The following is a 17,378-nucleotide window of genomic DNA, read 5'->3' on the forward strand; positions in this document are numbered from 1 at the left end:
TCTGCATGAAACACAACTGAAGGGTAGTTGGATAGTAATTCCTGCCCATCTCAAGATAACCCACAGTATTATTAGCATAAATGTGGATGTGCACAACTCTTAAGGGGTTGTGACAGAGGTGCATGTTCTACATTTATTGTGGTACATATTTGCCAGGACTGAATTAATGTCACTGCTAACATGTTGTCAAGTACCTTCTGCTGGTGTAACTGTTTTGCCAGAGCTTTGCTGTTCTCAGGTTGATTTTCCTGCAGTCTTTTCTGGGTTTCTTCTACTTGTGTAATCCAGTGGTCCAGTGCCACATATGATTCTTTGTAGTACTTCAATGATTTTCCAATACCATCTAAGTCACGTAACCTAGTATAATGTGAGAAGAATATTTATTTGTGAATGGATGGCCAGAAATGCAGAATAGGCATATAGAATGGTTATAGGAAACAGTAAAAAAAAAAGAACAAGAACATATAAAGGCAGAGAAGACATCCAAAATAACTGTGTTTTTAAGCTAGGAGTAAATCACTTCAAAATGCATATAACATAATCTGTTCCTGTAAAGAATTCATATAGTTGGAGGTACTTCCAATTCTGATTGTTTCTGCGCTCTCTGGCTCACTTTCAATAGCAGTCCAAAGAACCTTTATTGGGGCTTCAAGCTAATTTTTCATCTGTTATTTCAAATATTTTCACACCAAAAGTAAATTTGAATGCATAAGCACATCAATGCACCAGATCTGAATTAGATTTTCAAATTCTTGATGGATGTAATTGGCAATTGAAAAAGGCATGCATCATATGAACTACATATTACACAGGTGGTGCAGCAAGAAAGAGTTTTTCGCAGGGCATGGTGCTGATTGAACATCAAACCATTACCTTCTTTGCACGACAAGCATACATCGTACATTTAAATTAAAAACCATGGAAGTTATTTTCTAAATTAATATTTTATATGCGACCAAAAACCCTGCTGATTCAATCAAGCAAAGAAGACAACTATTTGACTGACACCCCAGTAATATTGTTCAAACCATATTTTATGTTGCCTATGACATTTCGATGTCCAGGACTAAAACAGACATAGGCACAGCGAGGGCATAAAGCAGTCCTGCAATGCCAGAGGGGGGTAAGGGCAACCTGTCTTGGGGTTGCCATTCAGTTCAAATTCAATGGATGCCTGTAAGATATGGTAGACCAAGGGGTACCTCTTCATATTCTGCTGCGGGGGCCCTATCACTTTGAGTGGGCACAGTGTCAAAGGTCGTGCTTTCAAAAACTCATGAAATGAATAAATAAATAGCTTAACAGCAGATAAGTGTGAATACAATGCACTCCTACCTGTGCTCCTATATGGTACATACATTGTGGTCTACCACAGGAAGTGGAAAGTTTGCCTTTTCATGGCTCTGCTTCCTCAGATAACACTATTTGCTTCGAGGACCCAGGCAACTATGTCTCTGTCGATCTCTAGCTTGACTTACAAAATCCTATTTCTATGTCAGGACCCAGAGGCACAGATTATGCTTTTCTTCCATTTATTTTGCTCAGCAGACTTATGAAAACAACATATTTCGTTCAAAGACTACAAATCTCAGGAGTCTTTGCGATAGTTCAAGAACACAACAATAGAGTCAGTCCTCTATTTCCAGTATCAAGGAAAAGCACATCCTCTTTCTTCGCTGCTCAGCAGCTAGATACATGCTTTTCCTTCATATTGGATGTTTTTGTCTAATTAATAATTGTTTTAATAACCTAGTAGTCTACACGTGAGGTCCTTCTTTCCCCTTTGACTAATTAATACAGTGGTTCATACTTTGGTGTGTAGGAGTGGGGTTCTCTTTCCCCAATAGGTATGTTACCCTGATGCGGTGTGTGCGTTATCCCCTAGGGGCCCTGGGCAGTGGTCGACGTTAGACGCTCTGGGGTGATAGCGAAGCCATTCGTGTGTTTCTGATGGCCTCACTGCGAGATGCTCGACTGGTGAAAGACCCGACGCGAGTTCCTCCTACGGATAAAAGAGGTGCACCCAAGAGTAAAGGCAAGGCTAGGACTAAAGGTCATCATTTCAGAGGCCTCTACCTTGTTAGATGCCTTTGAATGGCTCTACCAGGCCTTCCTAAAAAGGCGCCTGGACACTCTCAGGAAGATTGCCAGCCTGGTTATACCAGTAAAGACGATTCCTGCTCCCATCAATGAACAGATGATAATACAGAGAAAGAGTCAGATAACCCTGATAAGGACTCGCACGTTGAACCAGGTCTAGGTCTAGGTGCTCTGCCAGGTCTGAAACAGCGAGACTGGAGCACTCACTTGGCTCTCACCCAAGGTATATGATATGCTATAATTTGCATTCTAACAACCATGCACCAGGCCTGGCATACTGGACAGGGACGTCACAGTGCTCCAAGCCTTATCAGGGGTAGGAACAAGCTATATAAATACTCAATATAATACAATGGCTGAACTCAAAGTTCATAATTTGCAAATGTGGGTTAGTGCAAAGTAAATATTGTGGTACCACAACCCGTGCCTGAAACCCTAGACAATAAGGATCCTTTGCCTGAGCACATATTTAAAGTGTTGGCAAACAAAAGTAACACACTGCTTTCCCACGCAAAACCCCCAATGAAATATCTTGTTGATTTGGACTTCTCCACATGCTTGGAGTTTAGTCAAAGTCCAAGAGTAGTTCAATGTGCTACACATGAAACCAAAATGGCAGGAATTTTTAGTATCCTCACATAATCCCTTTACTACAGCACTATGACTCACCTTGCTTGGAATTCTCACTTCTTGCCAACCCACTCTAAAGCAGAACAGCCGGATTGGATACCTGAGCCTAAACCAAATAACGTTTGTCACTTAATGTGACATGCACTTTTTGTGGACAGCTTCACAGGCACAATTGTGCAGGGGTCACACAGTAAGACAAAATACAGTAGAAATGTGCACAACCAGATGAATGGATGAACCAAGCGGACAGGATAGACAAGTAGTCCTTTCTGTCATTCGATTGTTTTTTATTCCATTTGAGTGAAACAGATTTAGGTTTACATGCTAGTCAGCTCATCAGGAGAAGAGCAATTAGCAGAATACAAAAAGACTGAGTAAAATTGCACAATAGAATGAACTTTCTTTACATCTAATAAAACCTATGTACCTGAGGAATCAAAACAGTAATAAAGTCAGTTCCTACCCACTTCAACCTCTGCATTCTTGTGATAATGTGACCATGTGCTAGATAGAGCAGAGCTCACCTGCTGTCAATCTGACTGTGCACATTTTGCCACCTTTCAGCCAGCTGATCCGCCTTTTCCTTGTGCCAGTCAAAGTCAAGATCACGTTCCTTGTGCGTCTTAAACATCTGATCACTAATTGCTTTTGCTTTCTGCAGCTCATCCTCCAAGGCATGAAATACCTCTCGTTTTTCATCTACTTCCGACCTCCAAAGCTAAAATACAACAAAACAAGGATGATTAGAAAATACATGTGTTATAAAATTGTGTACATACAAGCCTAAAGTGTTTTTAAGAAGAGGTAAATTGTTATTATATCGTACATGTACGTATTTGGCTGTTACCATGCATCAAATAGGTTATATTTTACAAAGAAAATAAATATAGATGTGTCATACTGCTTATTTTGAGAATTTGGAGTTTAATTTATCAAGCACACTTTTGTCAGGAGCGTTTGGGTTCTGAGGCACGTTTAAAAGAAACAAATTGTCATCCAATAAAAATCGCTGGCTGGAAATTACCAGAAAACAGTGGGCAACAATATTGTGCCAAGAGAGCAAGAACACTACTTTTCTAGAGAGGAAAATGAAAGGGAATGGAACAAATTCTGCCAAAAAGAAAATCAGAATAAAAAACAACAGTGGTGAAGTGGCAAAAGGCCAGTAGGTTATCAGTACTAGTGAGACTGCATGGCTGGTTGTCAAATTGTTTAGTCTTAAATTTATAGTGCCATATTGTTCATATCACCTACAATAGGGAAATCCTTTGGGGGAGGGCCGTCACTTCTCATCAAGTACACATTTTTGCTTATTGGGGAGAGATAGTAATGAGTGAGAATAAAAGAGTTCAATGCGTAAGGGTTTGTTTCTCATCTCAACACATCATTTTAGGGTGTTTGAGTGGTCTCTCGCTGCATCGTCAATATTTACCTGACTTTTTGTTAGAGTCCTATTTATCAATTTGTATCCCCCTCAATCTTTTCAGGTTGTCTCCGAGGATAAGTCGGCAGCCAGTATTTTCTTTTATGTATAAATGTGTCAAGTATTTGTGTAGCACAAACCTAGCCTAAGCTAGGCAGTGGAGCGCTTGAAGCCAAAATAAACTTTTCTGCACATAGCCTCCTGTAATTGATGGTGCATAGTTTCACCCATTGCATGTCCCTTTTAGTTCTTAGCATTTATTCAATATACATTCTGATGTGCGTGTTTAGGATTGCAAAAACAACAGTTGATGGACAGAATGCAGAACAATGTCATACATTCACCCCAGTACAGAGATCTGGGCCTAAATCCATTGTTTTTTTGCTCACCACACCACCCCAATTCAGACATGGCCATATGCAAATCAGCCTTGACCCTGTGCCTCATGGGAACAGTCCAGCCCGAACTGCCAAGCCATGTCTTTCCTGGACCGGAATCAAGCATCCTAGGACCGGTTTCTGGCTATCAGCCGTCTTCAACCAGCATAGCTTGACTCCAGTGGTGTGGAGAGCACGGGACTCACGTCTGAGCATACCCGCCCCACTCGGGGTCAAGCTATCCTGGCTGAAGACGACTGATAGCCAGAAACCGGTCCTAGGATGCTTGATTCCGGTCCAAGGAAGACATGGCTTGGCAGTTCGGGCTGGACTGTTCCCATGAGGCACAGGGTCAAGGCTGATTTGCATATGGCCATGTCGGAACTGGGGTGGTGTGGTGAGCAAAAAAAACGATAGATTTAGGCCCAGATCTCTGTACTGGGGTGAATGTATGACAATGTTCTGCATTCTGTCCATCAACTGTTGTTTTTGCGTGTTTAGGATTGCACTTACTTGAAGCATAAAATGCATCAGTCAAGAGCTTGCAGGTTTTAGGGCGGGTTAGGAAGTGTGAAATGGCTTACAGTAAATAAGTTTAGGAGTGACTGAGAAGCTTCTTACAAAAGATGCATACCATTATTTACATTTGGACACTTGGATTATGGTGTTAAAGCTACCCTGAGGTCTTATTTCCTTGCTCCTGTGAATTGCATCATTATGGTCTGAATGCTACGTTCTCTTAGTTTACTGTTGGATAGCTTCTACTCTTTAGTGCTCTCCCTGAGGTCTTGAAATCTCCTTGGTTGCATCCCTAATGGTTATCAGATCATCATATTGTAGATTTGCATATCTTGGGGGGTGGTCTCCCCACATCCAGGCTCCTTCCAGATTGTGGAGTCCAGCTGGGAAAGGCCTTCAGTCGGTCTTACATGCCTTGTTACAGAATTTAAATTAGTGTCAGAAAGTATTCATTCAAACCCCAGCTCGGGGGTGGTGAACCCAGAAACTCGTATTGTATAGTATTATATTAAACTGTGCAAGCAGGACAAAGAAGAAACATATTTGGGGGTCTCATTTTCCACTCCTAGCCCTCTTTTTCGCTCATTTTGTGGTTCACTATAGACATTTCACTTTGAACACCTTGTTCTCAACCACCCTCTTCTATTTCACATCTTCATCGGTGGACATAATTCTTCATAGCAAGCATTAACAAAGCCAATAGGTCTGGCGTCTGGCTACTTTCACAGCTGACGGGGTAGTTTTAGGGCTCAGGGCGAGCACTGGGCTGTTTTTTTGGGCTGGGGTCCAGAATTTAGGGCTCAGGGTGGGGTGCTGGGGTGTTTTGTATGGCTGTGGGCCGCTTTTAGGACTCAGGGATGGGCGATGGGGTGTTTTTAGGGCTGGGGTCAGAGTCATACTCAGGGCAGGGGGCTGGGTTTTAGGGATCAGGGCGGGGGCTAAGGTGTAACCTTAACCGCACATATGCTTTTACTAATTATGCCATTGCAATGAAATCCATTGTAAAGGCATGCGTGATAAAGGCATACATGATTCGCATGCAGCCCGGTGGCAGAGGGCTTGCGCGCGGCTGTTACTGGAACCCGATTTTAAATACCTTTTGCTCTCACCTGCTGAATACGAGCAGTTCAGCGCTCCCGTCCCGCTGACCACGAGCGGTTGACTTGATTTCTTTTTAAATTCCACTTCCTAACCCGCCCTGCTGACTCCGCCCACCCCCCTCGTCATTAGCCTACTTAGGCTCCTTTCCTTTCTCCTTCAGTCTTCGCGTGCAGCCCGGTGGCAGAGGGCTTGCGCGCGGCTGTTACTGGAACCCGATTTTAAATACCTTTTGCTCTCACCTGCTGAATACGAGCAGTTCAGCTCTCCCGTCCCGCTGACCACGAGCGGTTGACTTGATTTCTTTTTAAATTCCACTTCCTAACCCGCCCTGCTGACTCCGCCCACCCCCCTCGTCATTAGCCTACTTAGGCTCCTTTCCTTTCTCCTTCAGTCTTCGCGTGCAGCCCGGTGGCAGAGGGCTTGCGCGCGGCTGTTACTGGAACCCGATTTTAAATACCTTTTGCTCTCACCTGCTGAATACGAGCAGTTCAGCTCTCCCGTCCCGCTGACCACGAGCGATTGACTTGATTTCTATTTAAATTCCACTTCCTAACCCGCCCTGCTGACTCCACCCACCCCCCTCGTCATTTGCCTACTTAAACGTCCCATATGCGTCAGCGCAGCGGACGAGCGCAGCGGGCGCGCCGTAGTTGCGCCAGAGTTAAGCCCGTCTGCGCCCGTCCGCGGCCGGACGGGCCCAGGGGCTAGGGACGCCGCCACTGCTATCTCTTACTCCCGCTCTGCTCTTATGAGTTTACAAGCCTCGGCCTGCCCCCTATCTTCCGAGACCTGGACCAGGATTACTTCATTGGGGATTGCAGGCTACCCCCCCCCCCCATTTGGGGCCGGCGTTACCTCTCATCGCTCCTGCTCTTGTCGAGTCGCAGCTCCGGGTATTATACCTAAACACTCGCTCTTTGGTCAGGCATCAAACTGATATTTTCCATCTTCTCATGACGGAGAGGCCAGACGCTCTCTTATTATCTGAGACCTGGCTCACCGACGATTCCCTCCCTGACATTCTCGCTGCGCTACCCCCAGACTCCTTTCTGCTGAACACCAACCGTCCTGGAGGCCGCTCCGGAGGAGGGGTGGCAGCGGTAATACGTAAGAATCTTAAGATTATCGCTTCCGCCAACATGACCCTCCCCGAAGTGGACAACCTGGTCCTCCGCCTTGGGACCGAGGTAGGTGCAGTTACCCTTATGGTACTATACCGCCCCCCCACCCCATGCCTTCCTTCCCCTCCTCCTTCATTGAACAGTTAACTAACCTTGCTACCTCTTCCCCCCGCACTATCATTATCGGTGACTTCAACTACTGGTTTCAGAACGAGGACGCTGGCCCCCATGCCATCGAACTGTTCGAGGCCCTCTCGAGCCTGAACTTTACGCAATTAGTCAGGTCCGCCACTCACAGTGGCGGCCACATCCTCGACCACATCTGGGTTCACGGGGTCAAGTCCTCCTGTCCGCTCATAACACCTTGTGTGTGGTCCGATCATCTTTTGATCGACACCACTTTCTCGGCCGTCGGCCAGATCAGGATCCCACTGCAGGAGGGCGGAACCGCACGCAAGTGGAGAGCCGCCGATTCCTCTAAACTCCTATCTCACCTCTCCCTAACCCGTCCCCTGTTCCCCAACGATTCAAGCACAGACGAGCTTCAGGGACATATTTCTGACTGGCTCATGACAGCCAGCGATATTTTTGCCCCTCTAACTAAGTTCCCCAGATCCCGACATCGTCACTCCCACAAATGGTTTACCCCCCACCTTAAGACCCTGCAGTTGGAACTCCGCCGATCCGAGCGCAGGTGGAGGAGAGACTATTGCTCGTTTAGCAGAGGCGCATATGTGGCCGCGCGTAATAAGTACAAAACAGCTATCTCCGCTGCCAAAAAAGCTTACGCCTCAGAAAAAATCTTATCCGCCCCTTGCAAGTCCAAAGAGATTTTTAAAGTCCTCAACGAATTCACTTCCGACCCCAGGACACTTCCGACTCAGGCCCCTACACAGGAATCTTGTAACGCGCTGAGCACTTTCTTTGTTCACAAAATTGCTTTGATTAAAGATACCATCCCGACTACTCCCCCTGGTGCGGGCTCTGTCTCTCCCTCCACAATGCTCTTTCTTTTACGCAGTTTCCTCCCTTAGACCCCACTGCCTTGGCCACATTGGCCACCCGCGTTAAGTCTGGATCCCCAGACGACTGTTGTCCCCCCATCATACTACGAGACATCTGCCATTCTCTACCCGACTGTATCCTTCCCCTGCTGAATTCTTCTCTTTTGTCCGGTACGGTACCCTGCTCCTTCAAGGAGGCCGTGCTGGTGCCTCTACTGAAGAAGCCTGGGGCTGATCCCGCCGTTCCGGCGAATTACCGCCCCATTTCTCTCTTGCCTTTTTTCTCTAAAATTTTGGACGCCCACGCCACCGCCTGTCTCTCACAGTTCATCGAGAGCTCCAACTTTCTTGAGGCCAATCAGGCCGGCTTCAGACCCGGCCACTCCACGGAGATTGTGATCTTGGCCGTGTTGGATGCCTTGAGAGACGGCGCTGACAAGGGTACCCCCCAGGCCTTGGTTTTATTAGATCTGTCGGCCGCCTTCGACACGGTGGACCACAACATCCTTCTCCACCGTGTCGAGCAAGCTGGCATCCAGGGCCTGGCACTGGCATGGGTCAAATCCTTCCTGACCGGGAGGTCTCAGACCCTCAGCCTGGGCACTTTTAGAGCTCCTAGGGAACACTTGCCCTGTGGGGTCCCTCAGGGCTCCTCTCTATCCCCCCTTCTCTTCAACCTCTATCTTCGACCCCTTCTTCTTTCTTTGAGGCAGTGGGACGTCACCGTTTTTAATTACGCAGACGACCTGCAACTCATCTTTCCTCTCGACTCCCCTTCTGCTATTCCTAATTTCCAGGCAGCCATGTCCCACATCCTACAGTGGATGTGTCAAAACCAGCTCAAATTGAATCCCGGAAAGACGGAGCTCCTTCTTCCTGGCAGGAGCTCCACCTACTGGGGTCTGCACTTTTGGCTGGCAGAACTTGGCCCCCCCCCCCACCTCTGTGGCCTCGGTAAAAAGTCTCGGGGTCACTATTGACTCCGGCCTCTCCCTCAGGCCCCAAGTGGGGACAGTCGTCTCCTCCTGCATGTTCCAACTGCGCAGGATCAGGAAGGTGGCCTATCTCCTCACTCCTGAAGCTCTGCTGCAAGTAATCATGGCCCTTGTCCTCTCCCGCTTAGATTTTTCGAACGCTATTTACCACGGTCTGCCTAAAACATCTCTCTCCAGACTACAATCGGTTCAAAATCAAGCGGCGAGACTGGCTCTTGGGATTCCGAAATGGCAATCCGCCAAACCCCTTCTTTCCAAACTGCACTGGCTCCCTATCATCTCGAGGGCAGCCTTTAAGATCGGCTGCCTCACCTTCAAATCTTTATCTGGCTCCTGTCCCATCTTTTTGAAATCCCTCATCAGGACTTACTGTCCCTCACGGAACCTGAGATCCTCCCACCTTCACCTCCTACTCATCCCCCCCGTTAAACTCTGCAGATCCGGAGGCCGGAGATTCGCATTCCTGGCCCCTAAACTCTGGAACTCCTTTCCCCTCTCTCTCAAAATCTCTAACTCTCTCTTCCTTTTCCGTAAATCCCTAAAAACATGGCTCTTCCCTCAATCCGGCTAAATCCCTCTGGTCCCTCAGTATTCAGCCAGCGCCAGGAAACCCATGGTGTCAGCGCGCTTTACAAGTTCCCCTTACAATACAATACAATACAATACAATACATGATTAAGACCCGGTCGTTGTTAAGAATGCATTGTTCAGCCATTTTGTGGTTCGGTCATATAACCAAATTAAACACTGGCTAAAGGCAAAAATGTTTTTGGCCTCAAAAAGCACACACTATCATAGTAATTGCTAGCACTGAAAGGATCTACATTGTGTGAAGATGTGCTCCTTGTGAAAGAGCAGAATGCAGTCAATCACAAAGTTAGCCATTAGATGAAGTGGGCTGACCCATTTCCCCTTACTGTATGCTGTAGGGGGCAGAAGAAATATGTGAATGACAAAAGGAAATGAATGAAGAGGACTAGATAGCACCCCCTATATGTAAGTTTATTGTATACATGGGATTCTGCATTCCCTGTATTAAAAGCCGGTATCTAATTTCTTTTTAATCCGTGAAATTTGACACTGTCGCAGATTATAAAGAAATCACATCAGAAGTCAACTTTAATAATGTATTAAGTTGTGATCTCACATCATAATGCCTGCTGTCAGCAGCCAAGGTGAAAGGTAGGTCAAGACGGAGAGCATAATTAAAGCTACAATTTACTTTTCTTTCTTAAGCTCTGTTTTCCTATTTGTACAATGACAATCTGAAAGGTGAGATTATTAGCAACATGTTTATTTTTTACACTCCTGAAGCAGTTATAGAAAAGTTATAATCTCACCGTATGTTTCTTCTTAGCGTTTTTTTAATGACTTGTATTAAATTGATTCTAATATCTTTTTGCAACAATTATGTAACAGCTTTTTAGAAGTAAAATTTTGCACTCGACATTTTATTATTCTATTTTTATTCTTCACGTTTGCAACCATGTTCTTTCCTATATGAAAGAGCTTCACATCAAGGACATAAGTGATTTGTGGGAGCGGTGATGGTGTGACCGTGTATTATTAGGAAGAAAGTACCCCCAACATAAGGATATTGCAAGCCACCTCGGAGTTCCCTAATCTTATAAAGGAACTCCTCTGAGACTTGTACGACAGAGGGTACTTTATCCCATATATATATATATATATATATATATATATATATATATATATATATATATATATAAATATATATCACCAGATCTAAAAGGATCAGGACTATTTTTGAGCATACAATCTCACATCACTGTATCAGTTTATCATCCAAACTGACAGTAATAAATGTATAAACCACATCATTATTATGAGTAGCATTATTCATTGTAGTAGTAGCAGTAGAGGTATTAATGGTTGAATGACCATCATGTTATACAGATGAAAGGTGCAGTTAAAAATACAAAAAAGGCAAAGTTGCAAGGAGGTATTTTCGTTAGGCTACCACATATTTGCGTTTGTATCAAAAAGTCATACCCAAAATACCTTCTAATCGAAATTTTGTGTCCTAAATAATGCTTAAAAAAATATCACCCCATTTGAGTTCATTCAAAATGAACACCCAAAGGGGTACTGTTGTTGAAAACAATATACAGGAGCCGAAATGTTGGTCAGATAATATTTTTGCTAATAATGTTTTGAAATGCAATAATTTGTGGTTCCTTGTTTCCAAGAAAATGCAGGGCTTTTGCTCAACCAACTGGCTTGAAAAAAATATATGTGGCATGAAGAGAACAAAACCAAAAAGATGTATGCTTGAGATCTTGCACGAATCTGCTATTATCCCACATATTACATCACTGATGGCATGATCTATGGCATCACTGAGAACATCACTGCAACATCTGAAATTATATAACTGATGACAAGACTGTCTTTTCAAAATGGCATTACAATAATAATAGTCAATATCAAGATGCATACTCCTTTCAGAATGTAGCCGTGGGCAGGACAGTGAGGGGATGAACACCAAAGGTAATCAGTGATTTGAGCGTTTTGGACTAAGAAACCTGTATTACAAATAGTCGTGGAGAGAGGAAAAGATCTTAGAGACAGACACATGGCTTTCCACCGAGAACATGTCTGGGGATCTTATCCTTTATAGGTACTTAGGGTCTGATTTATGAAAAGCTCAATTGACCACTTGAAAGATAGGAAAGGTTTTGAATCAAATCAGGTAATGGTTTCAGCTGTCATACAGAGTCAAAGTATCTACCTAATTATTATTAGTAATCAGCCATTCAAAAAATATTTGGTTCGCCGCACGTTGTTTTTACATATTATTGTTCGTATTATTGTTCTCTTGTATTCACTGCACTGTGGCTGTCTAAATAGTGTCTGTGAAGTGGCTCTGTTTCTGCTTCTCTACGCTCAGATGTTTCTGGCAAGTCAAGAAGGCTTGTTCAGGTCGTGGTAGGAGACAGACAATAATGAAGCAACTGATTTACGTATGAACATCTTCCTGACCCGAAAGTGCCCAGTGCACAACACAAGGACTGACTGTAATGCATTTTTCATGTGACTCCCAAACCACACACTTTTGGTGACTGTTACCTATGGAACATCAAGTTCCGCCTCTTACAGCACCTGTAGTCACCGTAACCTGGATGCAGGTATGCCAGGAAAGTAAACAGTTTATAAACTGAAGCAGCAGCTCATCAGCAATTCAACAACTCCATAGCAGCAGCTGTGATGGGTGTGTGCTCCTTCTGGGTTTGTTCAGGGTGTGTTGTTAATTGCATTTTCGTAAGATCAAATATGGGACAGCGTTGACTCTGGTGTTGGCTTGATGGTTAGAAATGGCCTGCTTCTCTTCTAGGTACATGGAGTTTGCTCCCCTTGCTTTTTGCTGACATTGCAGGCCTTGAAAGGTGTCAGGGCTTTTGGGAGGAGGGTAGCACTACTGTTGCCTGGATGTGAGATTGTCTAATAAATATATATGTTTGAGAAGTAATTGTCTTTAGTACCATGCTTATGAGAAACATCCACCTTGCATCAAATCTAAAACTTTCTCTATATGTTCCCACCCAAAACTCCTAACATTTTAATACTTTGTACAATAATTCTAGAAAAATGTTTTGTACGCAAGTAGTATAGAAAGAAATGATGTACTCAGATCTTGGTGGTGTAGCGATGGGGGCAAGCTTTGCACCTGATTTAGCTATAATTTAAATGGACGCCTATGAACATGAACATGTATTGGATGAAGCCAATCCATTTTTTGATAACATCAAACTATGGCGTCGATATATCGACGATGTCCTGATGGTGTGGAGTGGGAGTATTGACCAACTTACTACATTACACACCTGGCTTAATAACAGGAACAAGGACATACAGTTCTCTCTGGAATATAGCAATAAGAGGATAAACTTTTTGGATATCACTATTGAAGAAGACCATGCTATGTTACAAACTACCTTATATAGAAAACCCATTGAGAGAAATACTCTTTTACGATATAAGAGTCATCACCCCCACAACCTCAGGGACAATCTCCCCTATGGACAATTCCTGAGGTTGCGGAGGAACTGTAGTAGGAAAATTGACTTTTTTGCAGAATCTGCAGTACTGATGCAACGTCTCCTAGATAGAGGATATCCAAGGAGTCTCCTCAAAAAGGCAAGGAAGAGGGCGTGGTTCTGTCATAGGGACTTCCTTTCGGAGCCTAGACAGGATAAGCCAGAGGAAAAGGAACGAATCACTTGTGTCACGACATTCAATACACGTAGCACTAAGATTAAGAACATAATCAATAAACATTGGCACTTAGTGGCCGACGAAATAGGAATAGTGGACCCGCCGATGCATGCCTTTCGGAAAGGTAGAAGTGTTAGGGACTTTGTGGTTCAATCCTTACTGCCTAAGAAAAACACAGAGAATCAGTCAACTCTATGGAACATGCCCCCAGTTTTGGGTCATCATAAGTGCGGAGCATGTAAGGCTTGCGACATGACGATGGAACTGAAAACATTTACATATAATGACTACAAACATGTCCTCCAGCATCATAGCAATTGTAACTCCATGGGGGTTTTTTATGCAATACTCTGCCCCTGTGGGTTCATGTATATCGGACAAACAGTACAGAGAATCAAAGTACGTATCCTACAGCACTGTAGCAGAGTACGGTGTAAAGTACAGGGTGCTCCTTTGGTGGACCATTTTGTGAAATTTAACTATCCCCCGTAAAGTTTGAAATGGTGGGTGGTGGAGAAAGTCACCAGGAACCCACGTGGCGGAAACTTTACTAATACCCTGAGTATACGCGAATGCAAGTGGATGCACTATTTTGATACAGTCAGCAGGGGTTTAAATGAATATGAAGAGGTGAATAGACAAATGGCTGCCTTACAGAACATGTAATAATAATAATAATATTCTACCCCCATAACTGTAATTCTAATTCTGGTGCGAACTGTTTTTCTGTTTTTCTGTTTGTAACATTTTGTTCTATAATGCTTTACTTTTGCGACACTGTGCTCTTTGAAACATCAATTTTGGTGTGAGTTGATTTTATGCTGTGATAATTTGTTTTAAGGTGTTTTATGCCTGCAACACTGTGCTTTCTGAAACATAAATTGTTTGCAATTTACCACTGCTACGGCGACATTTCACCCATTGGCGAATGTTTTCTCAACTTGTTATTGTCATTGCGAAATGTGGCTGTAAATTCTATGCCATATGTCAAAAACTAATGCCCTATTTTATTCATCATTTTTGGGACCCCTGTACACTATGACTCGATGCGTTTAGTCTGGTACACGATAACCTCCTTCAACCAGGGGACTCTTATTTTGAATTAGTAGAAGGCTCTTATTTTGAATCCTAGGAGAGTCTTGGTTGCTTTTCGTTATAACGCGGAAGTCGGCTCTCTCTCGCGTTCGGTGTTGTATCCGGATGCGGCTCGAGTCACACAGCATTTTTGAAGGATAGAATCTAACTGACAAACGTAATATCTTAAGGTAGGTGCAAGTGAGACAGGGACATTTTGATGAATATTTGTACAGACGCTAGGGTTGTGCCCGTGAACGCCGTCTTTTTAACTAATGAGGCGTTCTATTGTTTTCAGAGCCTGATGAGAGACTGCTCTAAGAATATATTCTGTCCTGTGATACTGGAGATTACCACATTTGTGTCAAGATCTTTAACAGGTATGCACAAAACAGTGGCATGCATTTTTTGAGCGTCTATTTTTTGAGCGTCAATGTACACTTGAAACCATATTAATATGGTGTTATGTATATATTTTTTCATAGAATTGATGGGAAATTCGTTTTTTCCTGATGCACAATCGGTTTTGAGTGCCCTCAAAAAATACACTCATACGGTGAGTTTGCCACATTAAGGTCTATTCATGCATTTATCACCTATGCGGGCTGGACTTAAGACTGATTATTATTCATCCTTCTTATGTTGTAGCCTTTGGAAAGTGATTTCTATCTAACCTCGTCATTGATAGACTTGAGGTGATCTACTATATAACTTTTGGCTGGTGGAGCACATCATTGACTGGTGAGTGCGCCTTTCTCCTCTCTTTAATGAGTACCCTACAGAGCTGTGTAGTGCCAATATTTGAGTCTTGGCACTTAGCCTATGTTTCTTGTCTATTCTTAGGTGGCCCATCGATTTGAAGTGCTTTCTGCTACCTCTTAGGTAATGTACTCTACTGATTGGATGTATTTTGACCTTATAATCAGTATGATACTATAGAACTGATGATGTATTCATCTTTACCCCAGGTCCCCCTGTTCGCCCCAGTCCTGATGAAGACCCATAGCTGAGGTGCTAATCTACCCACCAATGCGCCAGGGTCGAAACGTCGACATCCTTCCATCCCCTCTTCTGGAAACCTGAATCCTTTCCCCCATCCCCTCTCCCCCTTGCTTAAAGATAATGTTTTTGATTTAGTTGTTGTTGAATCAGGTTTCTGTTGTAAGGAATTGTACCTTATTCTTTTAATGTGAATTATTAAATTTTCTTTCCATTAATCTTTCCTTTCACACAAGCACTTTTTTCCTACACTTTGCTACTGCGTCTGGCAGTTTTTTCATTGATGTATGTATAAAGTTTTTTAGGAAATTGTAAATATTCAAATAAATGTAGATGTTCGGCATGAGCATCTTTTGGAACATTTGATGGGTACATTGTATATATATGCATAGACAAGAACATTTCGCTCTCTTTTTGCTCAGGATTAATTCCAATATACTAATATCTGTCAAATAATTGATTCATTTTGAGTATTAATTATAAGTCTAGGACCATTTTCATGTTTATCGTACTCAGATCTTGGTCAGGGGCTCAAAAGGCAGATTTTGGTGAGTATATGTTGCGCTCTTTTTTGGATATGATTTCTTGGTGATGCTGTGCTTGAAGGACAGACTGCTGTCAATTGTGCAGGTTTATGTTCGAAAACCATGAGTGGATGCGAGATCAGTACTGCTGTTTATGTTAGATTGTGCTTCCCTAAGTATTCTCTCAACTCATCTTAGCACAAAAAGACTGATGGAAAACCAATTTTCCAGAACACGTCTCCAGTTATTCCAATAGTGAAAAGAGCTAAGGCTAAAGAGAACCTTCTGACGTAAATCATGTTCTTTGTGGCATTAATTCCAATAAGATGTCAGAAAGAAAATTACAACTCTCTTTCCCAGTGCTTAATGGAGTCTCATTAGCCATTATTTTTCCAACTCAGATGCCCTCGGTTTAGTGTTGCAGTGTTTAAAAAACATAACAAAATAGAAAAAAAAAGAACTTGGAGTTAGTTACTATCTACTGCCAAACAGGTAGATAACTTCCGCTAAAATTACTCTGGAACAAATGCCCATTATCCAAACTTCCTTAAACACACAGTCATTAAAAGGCTTGAAAAAGTACAAACTTCTTCTCTTGATGGGATGGAATTAGTGAGACATGAAAACATGTCACATGGACAAAACATGTGCTTTTTTTTAGCTAAAGAAATCTTGTTCAGCGAAGGCAAAACACAGGTCAATAGCCAATCAAAGTTGATGTTTTTCTTTCAAAGCTTTCAATTGATTTGTGCAGAAATCCTGACACTGAATATAAAAGAAAAGCAAATCCAAAAACCGGAGTCCATTTATGTGCACAACATTTTGATATTAATGGCATTAATTGTTTGTGTAACACCAGACTTAATTTAGGTAATTCGTACCTTCAGTGTAGCCACCAAGCTCTCAATTGCTTTTTTGTCAGATGTCGCTGCATCTTCTTCGCACAACTTTGTTTCATAAAGTTTCACAAGAGATTCTGCACCTTGGGTATTTTGTAGAACCAGATTTATAGTTTTTAACCTGAAATAAAGTTAATCAATACTGGAATTAATAGCACCCAAACACAACTCAATTCTATCTTATGTAAACACCATGTGTGACACTATGGATTATAATTGATTATTAAATGTCGTGACACAGTTTCTACTGTTTATTATGGTGAGACATAGGAAAGAATCACTACTTAGTCTCTCAACAGGAGTTTACAAAAAATCCAAATAGAGGCACAAAATGGAATTTCCACCTGAATCCGGATTATGGCTTTTGCAGTCAAAC

General features: G+C 43.0%; 1 protein-coding gene across 3 annotated transcripts in view; it reads right to left on the reverse strand.

The window, feature by feature from the left end:
• The window catches only part of DST (dystonin), a 1,569,532-nt gene that overhangs the window by 793,005 nt on the left and 759,149 nt on the right, over nucleotides 1-17,378 (reverse strand). For all 3 annotated transcript variants that reach the window (XM_078647976.1, XM_078647975.1, XM_078647974.1), the window contains 3 exons: nucleotides 16,985-17,123; nucleotides 3,255-3,448; nucleotides 195-357 (listed from right to left, as the gene is read on the reverse strand). In XM_078647976.1, the coding sequence (XP_078504102.1) occupies nucleotides 195-357; nucleotides 3,255-3,448; nucleotides 16,985-17,123 (496 nt within the window). The remainder of the gene's footprint in view (nucleotides 1-194; nucleotides 358-3,254; nucleotides 3,449-16,984; nucleotides 17,124-17,378) is intronic.

Source organism: Lissotriton helveticus, chromosome 6 (genome assembly GCF_964261635.1).
Source record: "Lissotriton helveticus chromosome 6, aLisHel1.1, whole genome shotgun sequence".
Lineage (NCBI taxonomy): Eukaryota > Metazoa > Chordata > Amphibia > Caudata > Salamandridae > Lissotriton > Lissotriton helveticus.